The 26,112-nt window shown below is 39.1% G+C and overlaps 1 protein-coding gene across 1 annotated transcript; it reads left to right on the top strand.

Annotated features, from left to right (window-relative positions):
* The first annotated feature begins 4,083 nt into the window (after positions 1-4,083).
* On the top strand, positions 4,084-26,028 carry TAMM41 (TAM41 mitochondrial translocator assembly and maintenance homolog). The gene is made up of 8 exons (XM_031609096.2): positions 4,084-4,287; positions 4,743-4,922; positions 5,804-5,896; positions 9,606-9,756; positions 11,893-12,038; positions 14,186-14,351; positions 18,023-18,085; positions 24,874-26,028. The coding sequence occupies exons 1-8, from the start codon at positions 4,150-4,152 to the stop codon at positions 24,948-24,950; spliced, it is 1,014 nt and encodes a 337-aa protein (XP_031464956.1). The 5' UTR covers positions 4,084-4,149; the 3' UTR covers positions 24,951-26,028.
* The last annotated feature ends 84 nt before the right edge of the window (positions 26,029-26,112 follow it).

Raw genomic sequence — 26,112 nt, 5'->3', positions numbered from 1 at the left:
GGTCTGGGAAGGGGTGGATCCTGGCTACACCCCTTCTGGTCTCTCAGGTACATTGCATACACCTGAGCTCCCCTGGGTTGGCCCCACCTTCCCACCACGTGCTCAGTCACTGGTTCTAGCTGTGACTTGCATTTCCACTACAAAGAGAAAGCTTTACTAAATATATATCAACACATAGCACAGGTTCCCTAAACACTTCCAAGTGGCATTACATCCTAACCTCTTCAAACCTAAGGAAAAAAGATTCGTGGTCCTCTCCCATTCTCTTGCAGGAAAAAAAACAGCATTTTCAGTTAAGATCTACAGGAGGTAATTACAAGGAGCCAGCTCTAACCTGAGAGAGGAACAGGGGGCATCTGGTGGTGTTTGTTGTTAACGTATACCAACAGTAAGGCCATTCATGCTTACATGCAGCTTCACCAACTGAATTAATATACTCCATGCTTTTCAACAAACAAACAAGAGTGTAACAAATGGAGAAATTAAAATAACAAGCACAGAAACATAGACAGTTTTGAAAGAAACAATATGATACAACTTTCTGGTGCCAGATGCTGACGCTGTGAAAATTGCTGTTAATACTGTTATAATGGCTAAAAATACAAGTAGTAATTCTTTGCTCACAGGAAGTTACCATCTCCAAGAGATACATACTATGGAAAAGCAGAACAGGTCCTCCTCTATGATGAAATACACAACATTGTTTGCTTGAGGAATATCACAGAATCAACGTGTTCTTGGGGTTTGAAAGAGCTTCTAGAGATCATCCAGTCCAACCACTCTGTCAAAGCAGATTCTGTGCAGTTGGTTGCACGTGAAAGCATCCAGACAGGTTTTTAATATCTGCAGAGAAGGCAACTTCACAACCTCTCTGGGCAGCTTGTTCTACTGCTCTGTAACCCTCAAAGTAAAGAATTTTTTCCTTATGTTGGTATGGAACTTCTCTATGTTCCAGTTTGTGCCTGTTGCTGGGCACCACTGCAGAGAGCCTGGTCCTGCCCTATTGACACCCACCCTTTAGATATTTAATAGCTTTCATAAGGTCCATGGAGATGAAATCAGAAAATGAACAGAAAGTTTTTTTAGTAAGCAGCACTATCACAGGTGAGGTACATTAATTTCAAAGCAGCATTTCTGACACTGTGGAGAAGATGATTTGATGAATCCAGTTCCAAGCTATCAGATCAACTCATGAATTGATAGGACATATTCAGAATGAAGTTCATAAGAACAGTTAATTTTAAATCAGCAGTGAGGATTCTGGCATTAAGATAAGACTGTGAAGAGCTAACACTGAAACATTCTACAATGTTAGGCTTAGCATATGTGTTGAACAGCATATACCACTTGGAATTCACACACTGAACAGAGCCAACATCTGTGAGACTCCTTTACTCTAAGGAACTGGGGAACACAATGGTACAATAGAAATGAAAGCTTACACTTACAAATGAGATCTCTAGTCATGTGGGGGCTGTACGCATTTTATTGCCAGTGGCAAAAGCTGAAAAAAAAGCTCAGACTTTGTTGTACCTTCTCATGAGAAATAAACTGCACTATCAGAACTTGCTTGACTGAAAAAGAAGGAATAAAAGCAAAAGACAACTGTGATATGATGTATTGTATCCTTCCTCACACAACTTCAATGCATGGAATCAATCACAGACAAGATTTTAAGTGAGAAAATTTTAGAAAAAAAAAACAGTACACATATCTTTCAAACTAGCACTGTCAGCAGGAGAAGAAACTGTCTCTCATTTCCACCAGCACAAACATGTGGTAAAACACAACATTGGTGACCTGGTTAAAACTAATTTCAAAAAAAAAGTTGGTTTTAACCCACATCAATTTTCCAATCTGTTCTGATATGCAGCCACGCAAACACCTACACTGGTAAAAGTGGGTAGAAGAAAACTGCTCCCTCCAACAGCAGGGCTGGCTGAAAGTGTAAATGAAACTTAAGACCTTCTGGTGTTTGCAGATTTTCTTACCAGAGTTAGCAAAGTAAAAGTTAAATTGAAAACAGATTAGAGGCCAAGTTCAAAGTTGGTATGAGACACAAAATAACTTCACAAATTTTAGAGAAATTCATCATAGACTGTCAAAAATCCGTTCCAAATCACAAGCTATTAGTCTTAAAACTAAATGTTCTTCTAATGGTGAGCTGTTGTGTTCTGCTCTCTTCTGATCTTTTTTTAAACAAAATCACTGATGGAGAATTATGGATCTTTTTCAGAGTTTACAGGTAGCTATAAAGAATGTGAGTAGAGATTAGAAAATAAGCCTGGCCAATAAATGAATGCCAATATTTGAATGCTTTTTCTATAATACTTTGAGAGCTTTAGGAAGAAGTATTTGAGCAATGTCAATAACTAATACCACTTTTCTCTGTTAGCTTATTTAAATCCTTAATTAAACTGTTTACTAACCAGCCAGGAGGTACCACTTATAACAGCATGCAACAAACACAGTCCCATGGTTTAAGAATGACTCTTCATAGATTCAGAAGATATACAGGAAAATCGAGCATTTAGTGCATTTATTCCCTCTGATGCCTAACAATTTGTCAAATCACTACAGCTAGTTAAAAATCTGTGTAAAGCCTGTACTTAATTGGATGAATTATCACCTAATATAACTTTCACCCCAATGTTTTAGACAGGATGACACATATCAAATAGCCTGCCTAAAATATTTCTTTGTATGCCCCGTAAGTGGTGTTCTATAAGGCCAGGTCCTCTTCCCAAAGTAACACAATCTTCTGCTAACTGAAGTAGTAGGAAAGACTTCCAAATGCAAACTCAGGAAAAATTACTGCTCTTTTTATTGTTTGCCTTGAAGTAATTGAGTCATAAACAGTTAACTGATAGCCTTGAATTTTTTACCAAGGAAAGAACAAGGTCTGTGATCTGCCTTACAAGAAGTTAAATGGAAAGACACCTGTGGGTTCTGAATCAGAGTCTGAGTTGAAATGCTTCCAAACCCCACCCACAGTGGGACCTTGTTGATATAATCCTTTGTGACCTTAAAAATCAGAATAGTAAAAATTCAGTTAGTAGAAACCTAATCATTTCCAGTCTAAATACACGTTCCTTTAGTAAACTGTTTTGCATCTGAAATCGAGTATTTAGAATGGAGACTTCAGAAGGAAGGCTTTGACTGAGCCGCGTGATGCATAAAGCTTCCAAGGAGCGGAGGAGGTCGCCTGCAGTTTTCTGATGGCAGCAGCCTTGTGTATGAAAACTCTTCATTTGCCAGCAGTCATGAGGGTTCCTTTCACCTCAGCTGCTCCTTCCACTGTTCATAATGGCCAAGCCCACGTGCGTGTTCTCTGTTTTCTGTAATAATTACAGTTCTTCTCGCATGTAATGTTTGTTTTGAGCAAATGCATAACTCCAGCCATGTCTGAAGGTGACATCACGTGCTCCAGCTTTAGCACAGGTCTGACATCAGGCTGGCCCATGCCTTGCACTGGGTGATGCCTTTGTTTTCTCAGCCCGGTGTCCCTGTGGGATCAACTGAAAGCCATAAAAACAAGGGTAATGCGATCCTAAGGAAAGCAGGTGTGGGGAAAGCATAAACAAGACGTGCTTCCACCTTAAACACTGTTTTTTAAATGAATTCAATACTCTCATTGAGTTAATTATACAGAACTTGGAAATTTAAACCAAGACAGACTCAGCAGAGTGTTTCATACACAAGAGAGCGTGAGCTGGAGAGCAAAATGTGGTGATTAAACGTTGTGGGCTTTCTGTTTTCTGAGCAGGGGAGAAGTGTGGAGGATCGCAGAACCGACACCGGCTCCTGGGGAAAGCCTCGATCAGCACAAAGTGTGGAAGAGATGAGGGGACGGGGACAACACCTCGGGAGGGCACCTCAGGGCGCCTCACGGGCGGGAAGACGCCATCGCGCTGCTCTGCGGCACTACGCCCGTCCCTGGGCTGAGGTCGCCGCCGCCCGCCCTGAGCAGAGCGCCGAGGTGCCGGCAGGCGGCGGCCGCGGCTCCGTCAGCGCGGCCGCTACGGGGCGCCCCGGCACGGAGGCGCTGAGCCGGGCGGGAAGGCGGCGGGCGGCAGGGGGCGCTGTGCGGCGAGGAGGCGGAGGCCGTCGCCGCAGCCGGCGGCGGGGAGGGGCGGCGGCGGCGGCGGCATGGCGCTGCCGGTGCTGTCGAGCTCCGGGGTGAGGTTCAGGCGGGTCCTGGCGCATTTCCCGCAGGAGCTCAGCCTGGCGTTCGCCTACGGCTCCGGCGTCTTCCGGCAGGAGGGGGCCTCGGCCGGGCACAGCGAGGTGAGCGCGGCGGGCGGCTGGGCGGGCGCAGGCCGCTGTGGCCACGGGCCGTGTTGCTGCTGGAGGCGGCCGGCGCCGTGCGGAGCCTGAAGCGCCGTGCGAGAGGCTGAAGCGCGGGAGCGGGCAGCGAAAAGAAGCCGAAAGCGAAAACAAGCCCTTACTGGTAGCGAAGCGAGGAATTTAAGAGCTCTGAGGATTTCATGCTCTCACAAAAAAGAAGTGGAAGTGAGGCAGTTCGCTACTTAGTAGTAACTGCTCAGCTAAGGTGCAGCCCGGAGTGTGTAAGCACACAGCCTTTAAGCTGTCCAGCCTCAAGGCGTGTGTGTGTTGTATTTTTTTACTCACGTGTACAGTAATTAGCTGGTATCTATATATTGTGCACATGTTAGATGAATGTGATCAACGTGAATTGCTTACTGACGTTGGAAAACCAGTCCTTTTCTCTGTATCCACAGAACAATATGCTGGACTTTGTGTTTGCGGTTGATGATTCTGTGACCTGGCACATGATGAACCTGTTAAAGAACAAGAGTCATTATTCTTTCCTAAAAGTCTTTGGGCCAAAGCAGATAAGTAATATACAGAGCTATGGAGCAGGGATTTACTACAATACTTTAGTGCCGTGCAATGGCAGGGTGAGTATGACTTTAGGAAAGTGAAATATCAGCGTGTGAAGTATTGAAGTGATTTGCTTCCTGCATGAAAGTCTGCTTTAAGCACATCTGAGGGATTGCAGCTTAACTGGTGATATTTTTGATTTTGAGATCTCAAACTATTTCACAAACACCAGATTTGTGAGTCTGAGTTTACATTCTGTATCACTTGCAGTTTGCCAGTACTGTGAAGTGTATTCCTGTTGTATGTATGGGGAAGTACAGACTTAAACTTAGCAGCTGACTACGTAGTAATAGTGAACTGAATTTTTAGTGTTTGACATAAAAAGAATATATTTAATGTAGGAAGTTGTAACTGACATACTTGTTGTCTAATGGCTAACATCCTGGTTTTTCAGGTGTGGTTACAATTTATAATTCCAGGTAAGCAGTTACTTGTCCAGCAAGTCCTACATAAGGACTATGTGTAGAATGTATCTGGTAAGTAAGAGTGCAGATAGGAGGCAGGGGATGGAGGAGTTCATTTTTTTAGGCAATGCTGCTATCAATATTGCTATTCATACTGTTTTTCTAGTAAATTAAAGGAAAAGCCCCAAACCTATTACAGAGCTGTGCCACTTATGTGACTCTTGTTTGTATAATCCTCTTCTTGCAGAGCAGTTCTCTAGGTGTTATCAAAGAGAAGCTTTTGTGGTCAAGGTGTATTGCAAGAAAATCTGCAAATACTTAAGAGCAAAAACTGTTAAAGAAAAAATGTTTTAATTTTATGCATATAGCTCTTTACTAGCTGTGTATGTTTCTTAGAATTAATGACAGTTGTAGCATTAAGTTTCACAGAACAAAAACGGTGCAACTATATTGTTATTCAAAAACCTTTACCATGCTTTTTTTTTTTTTTTCAGATGATAAAATATGGTGTAATTAGCACTGATACCCTGATTGATGATTTACTTCACTGGAAAACCCTCTATGTTGCTGGACGCCTACAAAAACCGGTAACTATTAGTCTCTTCAGTTATCTGTCTTGAAATGTAGTAAATTACAGGGATGGAAAACTAATAGTTGTAGCTTTAGATCACTGTTAGTGATCTGTGAGTCAGCACTGAAGAAATCACCCTGATTTAGGGTTCTGGTATTGCTAGAGGAGTAATCTTTCAGAAAAGAAGTGAAATGTAACATCCTTAATGATATTCTGTGTTCTGTGAGAAAAGATATGTTAACAATAGTTTCTGCCTTTAGACCAGTTATTCAAGATTTACTGTATTAACACAAGGTAAATAGTCTGTCTACCATCACTGACAAATTACAGGAGTCACCAACATTTTGTGCAGTGGAATAATGGAAGTCTGTGAAGATGAAAGCTGCACTGCTGTGTTGCTACTGCCTAGTTCATTCTCTTGTTTAAATATCTCTAATTAACTGTACCATGTAAAGAATGTTGGTTCCCATGAGTACCTGAATCAGTGTGCCTTCAGCAGATGGTGGCAGTGCTAAGTTAAGTTTTCTTGGACTGGGGGTGAGGAGAGCTCTGATGAAGTCATAGAACAGAAATTAATTATGCTTCTAAAGAAAATCTTAAGGTGTGACTGCAAATAGTAGCGTTGAAACAATCTGATTTCCTTACCTCCCCTGACTTATGTCAGGTTAGAACAGCTGTTATCTTTGTAAAGAATAAACCTAAATGCAAAAAGGAAAAATACCTTCATTATTTTTTTCATTAACTGAATGCTGAACGTTTATTTTCAGTGCAACTACGATAGCTGCTGCTTTGGTTTATTTTAGAGTTTCTTCTTGGTATATGTAAGTTATGCTTCGTGTCTTCTGATTGCATACTTGCACAGTGAGGCAGAATTCGGTACTTTTTTTGGTCTCTGATAAGTCAGTCAGATCCTCATGCATAGGTCCGAATTATTTTCATAAAACTTAAAGGAATTTGCATTGAATAAAGTCTGAAGGATTTAAAGTAGAATTTGACTGAAAAATTACTTGGTGGATGTTTAGATTGTCTCTTCTTGTAGAATCCATCAAATCTCTAAGTTGGATTTTAAAATGCTTGCAGACATGCCCCAGTTTTGTTTTTTAGATCCATTGTACAGATCATAATTGTCTACTGACTCTGGTTTCACCTCTGATTGATGTTTTGCTGTGTGTTTTAAGTGATAGTGGTAGGAAGGTTTTTTTTTCTCCTTAAAATGTACAAGCTTCTTTTGGAAAGCAGATAGGGTTGGGTCTGTTTTCTTGTGCACTGTGATCTCTTGCATACCATTTGCCATTTGTGCTAGTTCTGGGCAGGCAGATGAATATTGTTTAAGTTTAGGGGTTTTCTTCTCACTTGCATAGATGTGGAACTTCTCAGGGCCGTTCTGCTGCTCCATTACAAAGCTGTCACTCTGTGAGTGAAAGCTATCCAAGCTATTCTAGCACGTGAGCTGAAACATTTGCTCTGGCTTAGAAATCTTGGTAATTTTCACTGGAAGTTCTGTTTCTATTATGAATTGGTTGCCTTGGTCAAGTAATCTTTCTACAATGTTCAGCTGAATAGATGGAGTTTGGAATTACAGTTTAGAAATGCTGACTTTTCTTCATAGGCTTCTTTGTATTAAGAGTTAATTTGCTTTTCATCTTAAAATAAAACTATAATATTGATTCACTAAATTTCCATTCAACTGTATTGGAAACTTGTTTAAGCTTGCTTTTAATTTCTTAATAGCTGGCAAGTTTCCTTAAAAAAATGTTTCTGTAACTAGAAAGTAAAATAAGCAAGCACAAGTGGCACCTAACTTTGCTTTCTCAGGTTTTTTTAGAGCATCTGAAATGTTAATGATGTAATGTGAGAGTAATTGCACACAGTGAATGAGCAGTTGTATTTGTTGTTGTCACTGAAATTATTAAGAGAAGAATTCTTTCATAAATGCCGAAACTATTGCAGTGTTTCAGTCATCTAAATTTTAAAGCCCAGCTTGTTGTTTCCCTTAGGAAGAACAATCTGATACATGTTAATAAGTATTTTCAGTTAGATTTTTCTTTTCCCTGAAGTGAGCCCGTGGTCTTCCTTGGGTGATAGCAGCACCACAGGCTGCTTTGTTCTTTCTTCACTGTTTCATTGTAGCAGTGAGCTATGAAAGGGCCTGTAAGCAAATTAGTTGATGAGATTTTAAATGTTAGTTATCTTCTGACTGGCCTGTATTATATGTTGGATATATTTAAAAAAAAAGAAGTCTGTATGCATTCAATAGACTCCATAGTTTTGAAGGAAATCAAATTTATCCTGGATTCCCTAGTAGATGGACTTGTAGTAGTTTGTTTTGTCATCATCCTTCATTTTATTGCTAGGAAATACAAAAGTAATTTGCAGGAGAAGTTGGGAGGAATTCTTAAATGTTTGCTTGTACAATGAATTCTTATTTTTAAAATAAAAACTGGAGGACAAAAAACATTTCTATTTCAGTAATCGCCCTGGACCCATTCCACACTACTGTATATACCTGATGTTAGGCAAACTTGTATCTTAGTGCAGAAGGATTGAAGTGAGCAGCCTGTATGCTGTTGCCTTCACTGCAGTATATAAGTGAGATTGTTTTAGTTTTATACTCTTAGAGACTTTGCAGTGGATAAGAATGAAGTTCTGAACATAATATCAGCCAGTTCCTGGCATTTGTTGATATCATAGAATGGCTTGGGTTGGAAGGGACCTTGAAGATCACCTAATTCCAGCCCCATGCTGTGAGCAGGGTTGCTGATGATCTAGATCAAGCTCTAGATGTCCTTTCTGTAAGGAGAATTTTCTGTAGCAGCTATATTGTATTCTCCTTTTCCCTTACTGAGTCTAAAGGAAAATATTTACTTGAAATGATAGCTTACCTCTTTCAGGTAATGTTTTGTTACGTTTTGTGAGCAGAATTTCAAGGAACATTGCAACTCATTTGCATGTGTGTTCAATTCTGGGGAGAAACAGCAAGTTGGATGAGTTTGTTCACTGCCAGTGGATTTGCAGATACTCTAGAGTAAACAGATTTTAAGAATTTGCCCTTTATAAGAATGACAGACTACAACAGAATATATTCTTGGAAGAGTCATTTTTGAAAGGGCATTGTCAGCCACCTGGTAAACCAGGCTGATTTTATCTAATGTTTGACACTCATACAAAGTGGAAAATAATACCTGCTACTTCTAGGAGGAGAGCTGATATTTAAGAAACTATTTCAGGTGTGTGATAGAGCAGCAGCAAGGAGTCCTGAGTTCTCTCTTGGGAAAAAGGGTAGAGTGAAGGGGAATAGGAAAACTTCTCTTTTCTGTTGTTCCATGCTCTTTCAGTGTGGTGACAGTGATCTTTTTTTTTCTTACTATATCATTAATGGTATGTGTGATATCTCTAATATTTTCACACTTATTGTTTTATGAATCTTAAATTTGTGTGTGTGACAAGGTGAATAGCTCTTCAGAGATTAGCTGACGGCTGTTGCTTAGATTGGTTCCAAATGTTTGTAAAACCAGCCTTTTATAGCAGGCTGTTAATACATAAAAAGATGTTCCCCTCACCTGCAGCGTAAGCAAGAGATGATACTGAAGTATTTATTGTACAGCAATAGTAGGATCTAATCTCAAGTGTTTTATTTTCAATGTTGGATTGAGTAACGTTTTTTTAGCTCCATCTTCAGTAGCACTTTCCTGAAGTCTTGCTCCCAATGACTCTGATTTTTTCAGGTGAAAATCCTGACACAGAATGAGAATGGCAAGCTGCAAGCTGCCCTTGTTAGCAATCTGAAGAGTGCAGTCACAGCAGCCTTTCTCATGTTACCAGAAAGTTTCTCTGAAGAAGACCTCTATATGCAGATTGCAGGACTCTCCTATTCTGGTTAGTATATGGGCTCTGAAGTCTCTGAGGAGAAAAGCTGTAATTGGAGCTGTTGTGCTACATGTACATTGTGTGAGTAGCAGTGAGTCTCATATGTTCTAAGTCATCTCTTTTGCTTTGGGCCTACACTTTTGCATGCTCCAATAACTGTATTTTACAGCTGTGTACATAGCAATTGGAAAACTGTGCTTATTCATTGAGGAATAGGTACAAGTACATAAGCAAAACTTGTCAGATGTAGATGCAGATGATTATGGTGAAGTGGTTTTTTACTATGTTTGTATGGATTGTATCTTGGTTCTAATGGTTCAGAACCTTGGAAAAAAATTCTCTTCACTCAGTGTATGTTTATTCATCACAGACCCTGATTGAGTGTGCTTCTTTGTGTATTTAAGGCTTACTTCCTAACTGTTATTTATTGACTTTTTTGCAAGAGGATTTTCCCCTTTCTTAGGTTATGAAATCATATGAAACTGAAGTGGTATTAAAAAAAAAAAACACACCACAAAACCAAAAATAAATAGAAAACCTACTCCAAATGGATCTTCAATACCAGAACTAATTGTACAAAAATTATTAAAATTTAGCTATTAAAATTAAGTACTGGTCTTTAAATGTTGACATTTTTAATGATTATGAAAAAAGTTTTCTTGTGGATGAATTTTATACAGCGCTTTCTTTACTTAAATAAAACAAACCCCACAGCATAGGTAGAATTCGGTAAAGCCAAGCTGCAGCTTGTGAAGAGTGTTACTTGTTCTCACAGCAGGTTTTTTTTTTTTTTCTGAATCATTACCTGTTTTAGAGTGACAAAAAACTTGCTGACAGAGGGTGGTTTAGGATTGTTCACCAGGGGTGTTTGCTACAGGGCTGTGCACTTACCCACCTGATACCTCTCCATGTCATTAGGTTCTTGATGGTACTGGTGACCAAGGTACTTCATACATATCCTTTGAAATGATGATATTAACAAAAACTGGGAGATCAGTTACCATATTGTGAGATGTTGGAGTTGCATCTGCTGTGTGAATACAGTGAAAGCAAAGACTCCCAGCTGGAAATGCCCAGGGAAAGAGCTGTCAGTGACGTGTTTAGAGACACTTCATTTTGCTGCCATTTTTTGAAGTCTTAAACTGTTCAGGGGGAGTACTAGTAAAAACAACATTAGTTTTTGTGCTGCTCTAACAGCTCTTGCCGTAAGTGCTGAGAAGAGCTGTTCATACTTTAAGTTGGAAGATGTTTATTCTTTTTGTTTGTTGGTTTTGGTGCATTTTGAAATCAGTGAGGGAAAGTGTGTTTTGCTGATTTTCATAAATTGAAATAAACTAAGTAATGCCAGCAAGTTGCTACCTTGCAGCAGCATCTATATCCAAACTGTAGGAAGGAGAGAAAATGAGTTAATTTAAGATTTTGTTTGTTGATTTGAACTGGACTGAGCTTTTAACTCTGGCTTGGTAATGTCAAAAGCTAGCAGGGTGGTACTTACCAGAGGTAGGCAAACACTCTAATACAGTCCTCTCATTACAGTTACTGAATAGTGTCTAAAAATAAGGTCAGAAAAGTAGCAGTGGTGTTGAAAGGAGTTGTTTTTTTACAATCTACTAATGTAGTACTTGGCTCAAAGGAAAAGGAGCATTGTGATCTCAGCATGTGTTAATAGCTGTATTTCATGTATTGCCCTTGAAGTGTGGAGACAATGCAAGTTATTTTCTTTTAGTAATGGGAAAATGAAGGTTATTTTGATTTTGAATACAAAGTACTGGGGCTGCTCACTAGTATTGTTTAGTGAGCCACTGAAGCTGATGTCTGACTGGAAAGAATATTGTTTCTGCTGACTTAGAGCCTGGACTTGACAATTTGAATTTTTTGCCGTCCAGGTGCAAATGTGGATACAAGGGTTGATGATGTTGCATAGCAGAGGCCACATCATGGTTCTGGACCTTATTTTCTCTGGCTGAAGTTATCTGAATAGTATTTTTTGACTGTTAGAAGTGAGAACCTAATTATGGATTATGTAAACATAGAATTGAAGAATAAATATTAAGTAACAGCTTTGTATTCTGCTGGTTTTTGTTATATTTTCCTTTATTGACTTCAGTTTCATCCTGGAGAACTAACTTTTTTTTCCTTGACTAGGTGATTTCAGAATGATAATAGGAGAAGACAGATCGAAGGTGCAGAACATAGTGAAACCCAATGTTCCCTATTTTCAGAAGCTGTACAGTAACATATTACAGGACTGCCCTCAAGTGGTATATAAGCATCATCTGGGAAGGCTAGAGGCAAGTGTTTTTCTTCAAAACATTTTTAAAACAAACAAGTGGAATTGCTTTATCACATTGGCAGAAAGCATGCTATAGCAAGCATCTGTAGTCAATATATCTGCTATTATGTTTCAGTTGTTTAATTAATTCCATAGTTGGAAAATTTGCCTTAAATATTGGCCTCTGCATATGTACTAACTTGTCCATTTTCTTTGAGTATGGCCACAGGAATGGAATACTAGCAAGGGAACGAGAAGATAATTCTAAAACGTGTGGTCTAATGAACACTATATTGAGACAGCAGTCTAGGAAATGATTAATAAATAAATGTATGGCTTGTGTTTAAACAAAAAAATAACTTAGGGATGCAACTTTCTGCAATCAGTGTTCATCTAAAAAAACAACAACAACAAACAAAAACAAAAACAAAAAAAACCAGTGCTTGTGTGCTAATTATGAAGATTAGTTGAACAAATCCAAGTTTTAGTCAGAAAATTGGCCCAAAATGACCAGTGTATTGAACTCCATGTTTGGCTTAAGGTACAAGTGAAACTCTGCACTTAGAGGTGGGATGCCACATTCAGGGGGCTGGTAGCATTTTTTCCTCTTGTATATCGCACTGGAAGATTAGCACAAGGATGTGCATACCACATTTCAGTGTTATGTTACCAGTAGCATGAGTAGTCTCATGGACATGAGTTACTGCTGTATCCTCAAGTCACTGAGGTAAGTAACTCACTCATGCTTCCTTTTAGGATGTGTCTGTTAGAAACTAAAGCAAGTTGTTGCACGCATAAGCAACTTTGAGTACAGTAAAAGCTTTTACTGCAGTGTTTTTGAGTACCATATAGGTGAATCTGTGTTATATGGCAACGTTCTCTATTTTCTTACCAATGTGATTTTGAACACCTTAATGGAGGAAGTATTTAAACGAATTTTGAATAGAACCAGTACTCCATTCTCCAAGAAGGTATCTAGGTAGAACAGCATCTATTTCTGTATTACTTTTGATCAAAACCTTGTGGTTTTATCTAACAGATATGTTAGATAATAGGTCTTTTTGGTATTTCTTAATAGTCCTTGAGGCAGTGAATAATTGTCATCATTTTACTGTTGATTTTGAGATTAATATTTCACTACCCACACCTTGTGTTGGATATTTGCCACTATTCCCAAGACTGAAGAAGGTAATTGCTATCTGGAGTACTGCTTAACAGAAAATAGAAACCCTCTCTCCAAGGACACATATTCAAAATTACAAAGAAAAATCTTCCATAAAAGATCCCTCAAAAACAATTGAAAGCAGACACTAGTTCTTATAGTTCTGGTTCAGGCATGGGTTCTTCCCACATAATGTTGAAAGCCTGCTTATTATTGACTCCATCTGTAGTCAGTGGGTGATTCATCTGGATATCATTTTCTTCCCATTGACTAAAGGGAGTAAAGGACAACTAGACTCTTGTCTGATGTCTCCAAAAAATGTGAAAGAAAATGTGTGGGAGTACTCAGGCTCTTAATCTTTTCCTCCAATTTTGGAGAGACCAGCTCTATTGTACTCTTCTCAGTATTTGCTCTTACATTTTCTATAAACGTGTGCAGCCCTGTGTGTTGTTATCATTGTAATAAAAAAAGGTTGTTGTGTTTCTTATGTAGATTGAAAAACGTGAAATGAATGTTTCCTTTCAATTATTCAGACCAAATGTGGTTTGAGTTTAAAGAAGAGAAAATATTTTTCAAAGTAAGCTTTTTGTGTGTGTGCAGTTTGATTATATTCAGCAGAAGAAAGAGAGCTGAATGGTTTTTTTGGGAACCTTTTCTTTTATTCTATTGTATGTATGTTTGCAGGGGTAATCAGCTAATGCAGAAGTGGTTCAGTTTTAATGAGAAGTTACTTGTAAGAGCAACAAGATCATGTGTATGCTTTAGTTTAACCTTGGATAAAAATGAACATCTTTCTGCTGTTATTCTTCAGGTTCAGAATTGAGATGCTGCATGGGGAGATCTCATTAGTGTTGTCAATGGCTTTTAAATGTGAAATGAAAACAGTGTTTTGAGATATTTGTCACAGGCCAAAGATAGCTAGAAGACTTTTGTGACTTCTTTGAAAATAGAGTTTACTTCATTAACACATTATTTTTTCTCGTTTTATTTTTTGTAATGTTCAGATCGATAAAAGTCCAGAAGGTCAATTCGCACAACTCATGGCTTTGCCAAGGAGTCTGCAGCAAAAGATAACTTCTCTGGTAGACCCTCCTGGAAAAAACAGAGATGTGGAAGAAATTTTACTGCAAGTTGCCCATGACCCTGATTGTGGATTTGTGGTGCATCAAGGTGAGCCTAGACCAATATCTTTAATCACCTTTAAGATATTATAGAAATAAAGGTGTATGGTATATGGCCATCTAGTTCAGCTGGATGAATTAAAGGAAGAAAACTAGATTAATCTTGAGATGCATTTCCAAAATCATATCCTTCTGTTTGTTTGTTTGCAAACAGGCTCCCTGAAATACTGGCAACCAGCATCCCTGCTGATATAGAGAAACAAGATACTTGGTTTTGAATCTTGACAGTAGCTTTTATGATCTAATTAGACTGTATAACTCTATTTGGGTTGCTTCCATCTTCAGGATTTTATTGGCTGTCATAACTTCATTCGAATATTAAGCTGTATATTCTACCAGTCCTACAGTTTAGTGCTAAGTTAATTTTCTAGCTTGCTGGCATTACCCTTTCCAATTCCTTTAGTTCATACAGATATGTGATGCCTTGACAGAGAATTGAAGCTTTGAGGAAGGGGATTGAGGTGCTTCTTATCATCACAGATAGCTTCTCTGAGGCAAGATTGAGCACAAGCAAGTTAAAGCTTACTCTGAAAACATCAGTATTTCATTATTCTGCTGATAAATAGATACATTTAGTACTTGAACAGTCCTTCCAGGAACTTGATGCATCTTAGTTCCAGGTGGCCAATTTTGCAAGCTCCACGAAAAGATGCCTGTGAGCTACAAACACGAGCCAGCTGCAGAGGGAGCTCTTACACTGACTTCAGTAAAATAGTTATTAGTTGTGTATAGTTTTAGTACTCTTAGTTGTCCACCCTGAGCTACCTATTCTGGTAGTTGTATTTTGGTAGGTTATTGCAGGCTGAGACTATGGTTTGTAAACAGTAATGCAGCACTACAGAATCAAAACATTAAATCTACTTTTCTGAAGCTAAGCCATTCATACTCTCAGAACAAATCAGAAACCCTCTTTTACTTTTGTCACCAAAGGAATTTTCTAATTCTAGACTCTGGATAATCATAGAATGACCTAGGATGAAGGGGACTTTAAAGATCTCATCTAGTTCCAACCTCCCTGCCATGGGCAGGGTTGCCAGCCACTAGACCAGGCTACCCAGGATCCCATCCAACCTGGCCTTGAATGTCTCCAGAGATGGGGCATCCACAACCTCTCTGGGCAACCTGTTCCATCTCCTCACCACCCTCTGAGTAAAAAAAAATTTTCCCCACTTCTAGCCAGATTGCCAGTCTTTTCGTTTAAAGCCATTCTCACTTATCCTATCACTATCAGACCATGAAAGAAATTGGTCTGTCTCCTGCTTGTAAGCTCCCTTGAGGTACTGGAACACTGCAGTGAGATCTCCCCAGAGCCTTATCCAAGCTGAACAAGCCTGACTCCCTCAACCTTTCTTCATAAGAGAGGTGCTTCAGCCTTTTGAACAGGCTGTTACCATGGGAGAGTGACCCTGTGCCTTTTCAGAGAGAAATGACCACAAGATCTGATGCAGGACGTGGGCATGCCCCCAGTAGGTCCGCCATCCTCAACAAGTTGGGCAGAGTTGAGCAACCTGGAGGTGCAGTACAACTACATGAAGGACTCCACCATTCAAAAGATTGATCCAGAGTAGAGCATCAACAGTGATGGAGTGTAGCATCAATCTGGCCACCATCAAGGAGCCCAAGATCAGAGCCATGTACTACAGCTCTGAAAGAGAGAACAACTGCACTGTGTACAGTGATGCCAGCATGATATCCTGCATGCCCTTCATCGACAGCTCTGAGCAGAGCCCCTCCTGAGGATGGCTACTGGCCAGGCAAGTTTGGGTTCATCATTGATAATGTCCAGGCCCTGCTGATCATCATCATCATCAACCTACCACCTGGGCCCTGTCTTCTAGCTGCTCAGCCTCACGGGGATGCTAAAGCCCATCTCTGCCCTCATCCTCAAAGGCAGGAACCTGCTACCTCCAGCTGCTGAGAACTCCTGACTGAACTACACAGTGCTGATCAGGGACACACTCTGCACCTTGACTGTGTCCAGGACCTGTTCTGCAAATTGCCTAACCTTACAGGCCACCACAGAGTCAAGGCTGGAGTGTCTGAATTCTCACCAGGCACACTGCAGATCAGCTTGCTCGCCCTGCCCACCAGGATTGGTGGTAGTGGCAGTTTGCTACTGCTCATCATCATTGCCCTCATCACCTACAGGTGCAAGTCCTGTGCTGTCTTCAGCTGCAGATTGGACAGCCTGGAGTCCTAGGTGGCCCTGGAACACAAAGAGGCCTTTGAGCTGCAAGCAGACATTAAACTGACAAATGGCCTGGATGTGGCCAGCATTCCCTTTCTTTATGACCACACCTACCCCATGGTGGTTCTCTTCCCTGAGTTTGAAGACCTACCTTGTGCTGAAGACGATGGAGTTCCTGGAAACATGGACAAGTCCCTGCCCCTCTTTGGGGGCAGTGAGATGGGTTTTATACTCCCTTTGCAATCCATGGGTGGAAATAGGTTCTTCCAGGATACGTCTCCTTTGAGCTGTTTCTATCCTCTAACTCCAGGAGCTGCACATAGCTGGCCAGGAACAACCCACACAGCCTGTCTGCCTTCTGCCCTTTCCACCAGCTGCAATCCCAGTACCTGCAGTTCAGTTGTTCGCTCTGTGTGGTGAAGCAGAGCTCCTGGTGGTGCCACTCCCCAGTGAAGGGGTACAGCATCTGGCAGTGTAAGCCCAGCATGGTACCAGCAGCACGGTGCAGCTCCACCTCAGAGCAAAACATTTGGTAATCCTGTAGGACTAAGCTGGTTACTCAGACTGAATTGCGTTGTCCTTAGGTATTTTACTAGCTCAACATGATCTGTTATCCACTCTCAAAAATAAAGAAACTTGTTCAGGTGGAATATTGTATTTCTCTTAATTGTTCAAGGTTTATTTGTCATGCAGGTGGCTTTGAAATAAGGTTTTAGAAATAATATTTGAAATTGCTTTCTACAATCTGGTTAATGCAGGAAAATAACATTCAGTTTGGAAGACTTAATGCTGGAACTGCTGCCTTTGTATATTTTCAGGTATTTAGTAATAAACAGTACTTTTGTATTTATATGTATAAAAATACACGTACAAATTTAAGTTCTTAAAGCTTGTTTTGGAAAGTATCCTTTTACATACTCTTCCATTTACACCTAAGAATGGGTGATAGGAACTGAACTTGCTGCACTATGGAGTGGCAAACAAGCAGTGTCTCCAGAAGTTGATCTTTAACCAAGCCAGACTACACAATATAAAAAAAACTGCACAATATAAACAACACTGCTTGGCAAGAGAAGCACAAAATGCCCATGTTGGGTTGAAATGAACAATGAGTGCAGTTCTGATGTAAACCTGCTTAGGTGGGATATAACTGAATCATTTCTGATTGCTTATCTTGGAGATCTTCACCTGATCACTAGGTGAATGAACATCATCAATTCATACTTGCTACCTGTTTTAAGATTGACTTTTTTGTCTGTTGAATAAGCAAAAATACTTATGAGTTTATATTTTCAATTGGTATGATGAAGTGGAAGGTAAAATGCACTTTCTCAGTTTAAGTACAGTTTTTACTTTCAAGCTGGTTAATTATATAACTGTAGAATATTTAACTTTTTTAGAGGATTGAGCAAAAAAGAACCCACAAAACTTCTTCTGAGATGGGTAACATCTGTGTGCTTTTCTATCTGCAGGCATCTCAGGCATTGTGAGATCTTCCAGTATAGTGCAGAGTGCTAAAACCATACTAACAGCAGGTAAGAATGTGTGTGATTTCTAAGCTTTCTGGTTTTACAGCATAAAAATTGTAGGGCTCCACAACTATCTTGCAAGAGACTTTAGAGAATAAAATTTCGAAGTGTCTAATGAAAATATTGAAAGCCTGTGAAATACAAGAGCAGAGTCTACATGACCTAATGATGGAACAAAAACCTAAACAAAAAAAGCCTAACTTCAGGTTTCTTTTTGATGTGGGCCAGATTTGACTGCACTGATTTTGCTCTCATTGTATTAAAAAAAAAATAAAAGAGGAAAAATTACATGATAATTCGTTTTGATTTTGTACATGTGAGTGGATCTCTAAGTGACAGTGATCTATGTGTCGATGTTGTGTAGACTATCAGGTTGGTTTATGATAAAAGAAAGGGGAGGATGAGTTTAGAAGGAGAGAATTTAGGGTCTGAAATTTCTGTCCAAGTTCAGAAGACAGGTATGTGTTCAGATGACTCTGTATTCCATACTAAGCCCATATAGTTGATAAGCATTAGCTATTAACATAACTCTTAATACTTCACAGTGAAGTACTTTAAAAGAAGAGTTGACATTGTTACAAAGTCAATGAGAGAAGTGTGGAAGGCAAATAAGGACTTCCAGAGTAGATACATAGGAAAGCAGGGATATTTGTAAGCCTCTGAAGTCTTCCAAACTCACAAAAGTTACTGCCAGTTGTGTACCTGAAGCATGATCCTGTCATTATGAGTTCTAGAATAAGTGTCCTTTTTAAATGTTAAAATCAGGGCATCTTAAAAGCTGAGTGGACTGCAGCTCAGTTTAAAAGAAAAGCTTAAGACCTGAGTCTGCATTAACATCAACAAAATGGAGATCAGGAGATTTTCTTAATTCCTGCAAAGTGAGAAATCCTTGCTGCTTGCTTGAAATTGCTCGTATCATTGTCTGAACTCATTCACACCTATTCCTCTGTTTTCCTCGAAAGCAATTACATACAAACAACATCGTTACTGGTTTCAAAAGCAACTTATCCAGATTTCTACAGCTGCTGTTTGCTTCCCATTCGCTGTTGAAGTTGGTGGCCCCATGTTGCACTTCATGCCTCCTGTGAGAAAACGCAGGTTTTAGTGCTCAAACCAAACCATGAGGTTTGCTGAGGAAAGTAAACAGGAGTAGTTGTGCTTGTTTTACATCTTTTTATATACTTCTGTTGGTGGTTTTGTTATACTTCCAAGTTTTCGCCAAGCTTTGTTTAGTAGTTCAAGGAGGGTAAGAATCTTAACTCCATCTGAGAAACTGCACTTATATTTTATAAGCTAGACATGCTGCCTGTGCTAGTTTCTAATGGAAGGTTTCCAATTGAAGAAGTCAAGCATTCCTTTTAGGGTTTGTTGTTAAAATGACTTGCTACTGGTCAAGCCTTATATCACAGTATGTCCCTTTTAGAAATATCAGCTTGTAACCTATCTGGTTCTAAATCCACAGAGATTTTATAGAGCAAAATAATCAGAGGGAAAGGGTGCAAAAGGCAGAGTTATTGTGTGTGAATGCAGCACTTGTGAAAGTTAGCAGCCTGCCTGAGCTGTGGAGCAGAGTTGTTGTGTGTAGCTGCAAGAATAGGAATAAAAGCAGTTAAGCTTTGTCAGATTGTTTATACTCTCTGTCTGCTGAAATCCTGATAGACAAAATCACCTCTGGGATTTGTTAGCTGCTTTTGTGGCATTCAGCAAATCACTCTCAGCCTGTATTGTTACTGAGACTTCTGGGAGGTCCTAATGTAAGTTTTAGTAGGACTTCTAATTTTTATTGTTTTCTGTTTTCCCTTTGTCTTAACAACTTCTTGATTTATGTGGCGGTTTGTTTCTTTCTTTAAAATAGACTTGAGTTGTCTTCTGACCATCTAGTTATATTTTAAAGCATTTAAGCGTTAATTCTATATATTTCCTTCCACTATTTTTAATGTTGAAAATGCATGGCTTTCCTTGCCCACTGCCTGGCACTACTTCCTCACCCTCCTGCCTGCTGACTTACCAGGGCCTCAGCAGTTTCATGCACTGAAGGTGGACAGAAGCAGTAATCGTGTCAATAAACGCTACAGTTGCAGTGCATGTTAATGAAGAAATTAAATTTGAGCAGGGATGTGAGCCCACGTTTTTTGATTTAAGGTTTTTATGATCTTTGGTGATCCTCCCATCGAATCAGGAGGTGGTTTGGGTTGGTTAGAAGCCTTTTGCCTTTATGTACTTTGTTGTTTGTTGGTTTGGGGTTTTTTTTTAGTATTTATTTCCAAACTTTCATAGTTCAGTTTGTCTGAAGACTTTCTCTGTCTTCTAACAAGGATCTTCTCCCAACGGTGGTTTCTTAATTTAAAACACTTGTCACTAGGGGGCAGGCGTTAATGCTGTTCACGTTGCTTTGCTGCTTAGCAGGGCTTTATTAGCCAGGACTTCTACAGGAGCATACAGTACACAGACAAAACATTGTTGCTTCTACATAGAAAGTATCTGTTTGTCTCATGGAATAAATACGTATTACAGGAAGGTCTTCAGCAGTTAGATTTAATCTTTAGGGATGCTGCATTTCTTTCTTCTTTAACCAAACTTTGTGTAATGTTCTGTTCCCCTAAGAGCTATTTTTACACATCCTAGTAGAGACTTTAAGTAACATGGTTCTTTTTCATCTGCTCTCTTCATCTGCAGTGTTTATGTTAAGAATACTAGCTAAGGTATAACAAAATTATGAAAGGATCATGAAATCAGTAGCCCCTGAAGCTCTGGCTTCTTCCTTCTTGTCCCTGGTAACTATATAAATACTTCTGTCCCACGTCTGCTCGTGAAAGAATTAATTTTCATTGTGTGACCATCACTTTGTAATGAGGGACACAAAATGATTTCTGTAGCTGATTCTTTTATCTTAATAACAATAGAAATATGTGAAATGCCTATGTGCTGATCTGTGACAGGGTAGTCCAATGTAGGGCATGTTTCTGGATTCAATGTTAAATTGGGAATAGTTGTTGCTGGGCTGGCATGCTGTGTATCAACAGTGCTGGCAAATAGCATGGGCAAAATAAAGAATTTCAACCCATTTAAGAGAACTTTTCTTCATCTTTCTCTGCCAGTGTGGTTTTAAAGTTGAGCTCAAGCTCTGGTTTTGTTTGTTTTTAAGTGCCCTATTTAGTTTTTGAAAATGTGCCTGTGTATTTTTTTTTGAGTCTGTGGTGAGATTGCCTCTCTGTTTCCCATTAGAGATGGCACCATCGTTTGATTTATTTTCCCACATAGTCAGAGTCTGCATGGTCTTTGGGAAATAACTCTGAAGTTTTTCTATTCTGCTCCTCTGAAAGAGACACTGATACTTAGTTTAAATTTCTTCTTTATATCTTAATAGAGGAATGCTGCAAGCCTTGAAAATGTCTTATAAATGTTAGAAATACATAATGGGTGAATTGTTCAAGAATCAATTGTTCAAGATTCTTTTAAGTTAACACAAATGCTTCTTAGCTGCTATGAATAACATTCTTATTCTTAGAATTGGGCTGTTAGCATACTATGCCTGCATAGAAATATTTTCTTTTAACTCTAGGGAACAACCTATATAAATATTCTGTAGTTTCATAGTAACTGCCAGCTTCATCAGCTGCCTGAACAAATACTGCGTTACAATGCAATTCACTCTAAAAGTGTAAGGAGTTGTGTGTGTCTGTGTACTAACAATATGTAAGTATTTACATTCCCTGTATAGCATGACAGCTCTTCAGCAGTATATTCGTTAGTCCTTTATTTCAGAAGGAAATAAAGAATGCAGCATCAGTTATGTGTATGGGGAAACTTTGGGGGACCTGTAAGATAGTAATTTGGCTATAATGTAACAGTAACACTTCCATGGGACTGTTAAGCAAAACCAGATACAGCTTATGTTTACACTGAAGTTTTGTGGTCTTGATTCCATGTGCGTAAGGTCTTTGTTCTCTATCATGTAGTGGAAAAATCTAAAGGGGGTGTGGAACCACCAAGTTGTAGGTTCATAGCTAAAGTAGAAAGACATTTTCATGTGGTCCAACTGCTTTGGATTCAGAGACTGAGCCATAATTACAACCATTAACTTTTACTACAGATGTGACTCATCACCCTGAGGGCTGCTTTAAGAAACCAGCTGTATGTATAAACCTGTATTTTGCTTTGTAGCATGATGTGCTAGGGCAGAAATGTAAGCATCTTGCTACATGAGATGCTAGGTTCATGGCTGGAGTGGGTGGAGTTCAGCAGAGTTCTTCCTGCAGGGGGAGAATATGAAGAAAAAGCTCTTAATGCTGAGCTGAGCTGCTGCAAGAGGCAGAATAGGTTGGCAAACTGCTAGAGTAAGCTGACTTGCAGGCTGCTGTGCCAACTCAGTTAATTACAGTCCTGCAGGACTGGAACAGCTGTGTTACTGTTGGTTTGCCACATGCTATACTGTGCTTCCAGAACTACACTGACTTTGTTGGAATAGCAGAACATCAATCCTGGCAAAGCAATTTCAGCTTTGGAGGGGCTGTGTCCTGGAAGTACCTAAGAGGTTGGACAGTAACTGTCAAAGCTATGCAGTTATGTCAAAACTATGTAGTTTAAATTTTTGAGATGGGAACCACTTACTTCATTTATGTGCTATGCCTGAGCTCAAGTCTGGCCTTGTTCTGCAACTGGAATTCTTATACTGCATGCAGTTTTAATGCAGATGTGTGAGGTGTTCTGGAATTTACAAGATTATTTACTTGTTTGAGATGCTGCAAAAGAATAACATTGACCTCGTTAGTACATTTGCTTTTAATGAAAGCCTATTAAAATTAGAAAAATTTGAGCTCACAGAATCACATGCATCCCATATGTAAGTTGAAATATTGGATGGATATATATATATTTTTTTTTGCAGAAGCTCACCTTGAGTTTCTTTAAATTACACCTAGATAAACCAAAAGTACAGTTCTTTATATACAATATACAGAATGATTTATGATAGGCTTTTAAAGTAGTTGTTCTGGAGTACAGCTAGTGCTTTTCTGTATTACTGCATGCTTATTTGGTTTTTGTGACTCTAGACTACTGATAATGAAAGCATCTTCCACCTAAAATGCAAAATGCAATGTATCTTTATGGAAATTGAGAAAGGCCTAGAGTAAGGGCATGTTGTTTACCAAAGTTCTGTGGGGAACTGCAGGCGGATATTAGAGTATTACAGATACACTGGCTTAATATGAGGTATATTATAAAAAAGAGTTAGGCAAGTTACTCTGAAGCAGAATTGTTCCAGATAAGATCCTTGTGCCAGACTATTCATACTGGAGTCCAGAGCATACTTAAGGTATGTGCAGTGTTGCCAAATTGTAGCCATCTGTTGTCATCTTATGGTTATTTTTTCTTTTCATTTTATGATACTTCAGTTCATCTGGGTACGTGCCTTATTAACCTGGTTTTCCAGAGCCATCATCATTTCAGTGTTTCTCCTTTTACCTAAGGACACAGATGTCGTTTCATTGTGCAAGCTGAGTAGATTTGATTTCTTGCAGATGCATTATTCCCTCAGTTATGCAATGGTAGCTGCCATTACTTAGGATGAAGCAATAACAAAATATTCAAGAAAGTTATCATGTACTTTACAACTTGTTGAAACCAGAACAGATTTCCACCCCAGAAGTTGGGAGCGTGTTTCCGATGAAGAAATAATACTCTTTTCCACTTACTAGCAAGCCTTTCAGTAGCAGTGCTCTGGGACTGTTTTTCCTTAGGGGCTGAACTGACATTTGGGAAACTTTTTGTGGTGTGCAGTGTTTGATTGTCTAATCAAGATGGGCATCAGTGTGATGCTTCTAAATTCTAGCTGCGGGGCTGTGAAGTTGTACTTAAAACTTTACAGCACAGCAACTGAGTGCCTCTCAGACTTGGAGTGCAGCATGAGGCAAGGCTAGCTGAAATCTTGTTAGAAAAATTGGTGAAGTAGCATTTAGATGCATGGAACTTGTTGTCAACTAGTCATGTGCTCTTGTCTTGCTTGAGTAGTGTTTTTTGTCCTGTCTATCTTCTGGTTTACCTCTCGTTCTCTTCTTTCTTGTTATCTCTTCAGCACAGCTTTGGCCACCCAGCTTTGTGTATAGCTTTGGTTCTTGAGGATTAGCCCTAATCTGATCTGCACAATGTGGTGGTGGTCTCCAGTGACATGCTTCAATGAATAAATTCCTATCACATGTGCTCTGCTAATTAACCTGTGTGCCTAATGGTCTGGATCTCTCTAAAGTAGTCCTGTGTCCAGCTGCATAATAGAAGGCTACCGAATTGCTGGTGTCCATTACTAGTCTGGAATATGATCCTACTCAGCTGGATGTGCTGTCTAGTAAGAGGTTAGGGAGGGCTTGAAAAGTATGATGTACTGATTTGGTGAGGGTGTGCATCAGGCAAAGGTGATTTTAAAAGCCTTCAGGTGTTGAGCATTTTGGTAATGTTGTGTTTTAGGTGTTTCCATCAGTACAGATGGAGTTGGGAGTTCTGTAATGTATCTATACAGATGTTACACCTGTGCTATTTATGTGCTTTTGAGCAATGTTGTCAGGCCTTCAGAATGATGCTATTTTTTTGTGTGCTTTGATGGTATTATAAGTGTTTTTATGCCATTATTTACCATGTTATGACTGACAGGGTTATTGCAAGGTTATTGCATGTCTGCATGATGTTTTAGGTTATTGTCATTCTTTATATTTCAGTTAATTTACTGAAAATCTATTATGTGGGTTAACTTTTCAAAATTCTGATATTTTCTGATGTTTGTCTTTTTCCTTTTTTTTAAGGGGCAAAGAAATCTGTAACTTACAGTATGAAGAAATTGTATAAAATGACAAAAGGATGGTTAAAGAAGACATCTTGACTCTTGTCACGCTATGTATGGGTAAACAAGGGGTACCTTTTCTCCAAATGTTTTGCAGGTGTTGCTGAGCCTACTTGCAAAGACGAAAGCTTACTGAAGAAGCCAGTTCAAATACCTTTCCTGTCCGTTTTTACTGCTGCAGTAGAATTTTTTATTAGAGAGGAAGATTTGATGGCAGTAGGGCAAAAGAAGTACTGTGTGAACACTGAAATAATTTTTTACAGCGTATATGAATTAGGTTTTCAAGGAATTTTCAGAAACCTTGAGTGGAGGTGATGAATTGTACATAGAATAAAAACCAAAGCCACTTATTTTGTATGTATCAGTAGCTCTGTTTTTTGAAAATGTCACCAGGGGTCTTTTGAAATGTTCTTAAGTTGTCGTTCTCTTAGAGACAGAACTGGGGAGTTTGTAGAGCTTTAAATAGATTTATTTCCATGCTTGCAATTTCATTCTTAAATATTTTTTTTGGAAGATACTAGATGGGTATGTCTGCAGGTTGGACTTCAAGAAAAGCCTGGGAAGCTTGTCAAGTTTGTTTTGTAAAATTTGTATCTTCTTTTAAATGAGATTCAGGTGACAACTGCCTAACTCATAGCTAAGCATTGTGAGAGGTGTCATGGTTGTAAGGGAAGTCATAGTTTTGTTGACCTTCAGCATGTACTTGTACATTTATGAAATGTTTTTGGCAAAGGATTGTATCAAAATGCTTTAAAATCAGGAATTTTATGGAAAAAAGTACCTGTTCTATAATCATTGGCTTTTTTTGATTCATGAAAATATGTCTGCAAATATGAAGCTTGTCCACACTTGCTTACTTAAATGAGCTGTGATGAAGAAGTTGGACCATCACATGAATTCTTACATCACATCTGTGATACCATTAAGGAATGGAGATTTATGGCAGTGCTTGTGTGTGACACAATAAATTTGAAGCATTTGTTCTAAGTAGAATCTTTTTGGTACTGCTTGGTAGGTGGGGCAACTTTGGATGTTATTCTTAATGTAACTTGAAAGAACACTTTCATTCTGTTTGTAAAAATGACCATTTTTTTTTAAAGTAAAAAGTGAAAATATATCTTTCCTTATTAGCATGTATTTTTTTCTTGTGTATCATGGTTTTTAGGGCCATTTCTCAAGGTATGCTTGATTTAATGATCTT

Source organism: Phasianus colchicus, chromosome 11 (assembly GCF_987193195.1).
Source record: "Phasianus colchicus chromosome 11, bPhaCol1.hap1.1, whole genome shotgun sequence".
NCBI classification, from domain to species: Eukaryota; Metazoa; Chordata; class Aves; order Galliformes; family Phasianidae; genus Phasianus; species Phasianus colchicus.
The sequence above is the reverse complement of the archived record's forward strand: the minus strand, read 5'-3'. Positions and strand labels throughout refer to the sequence as shown.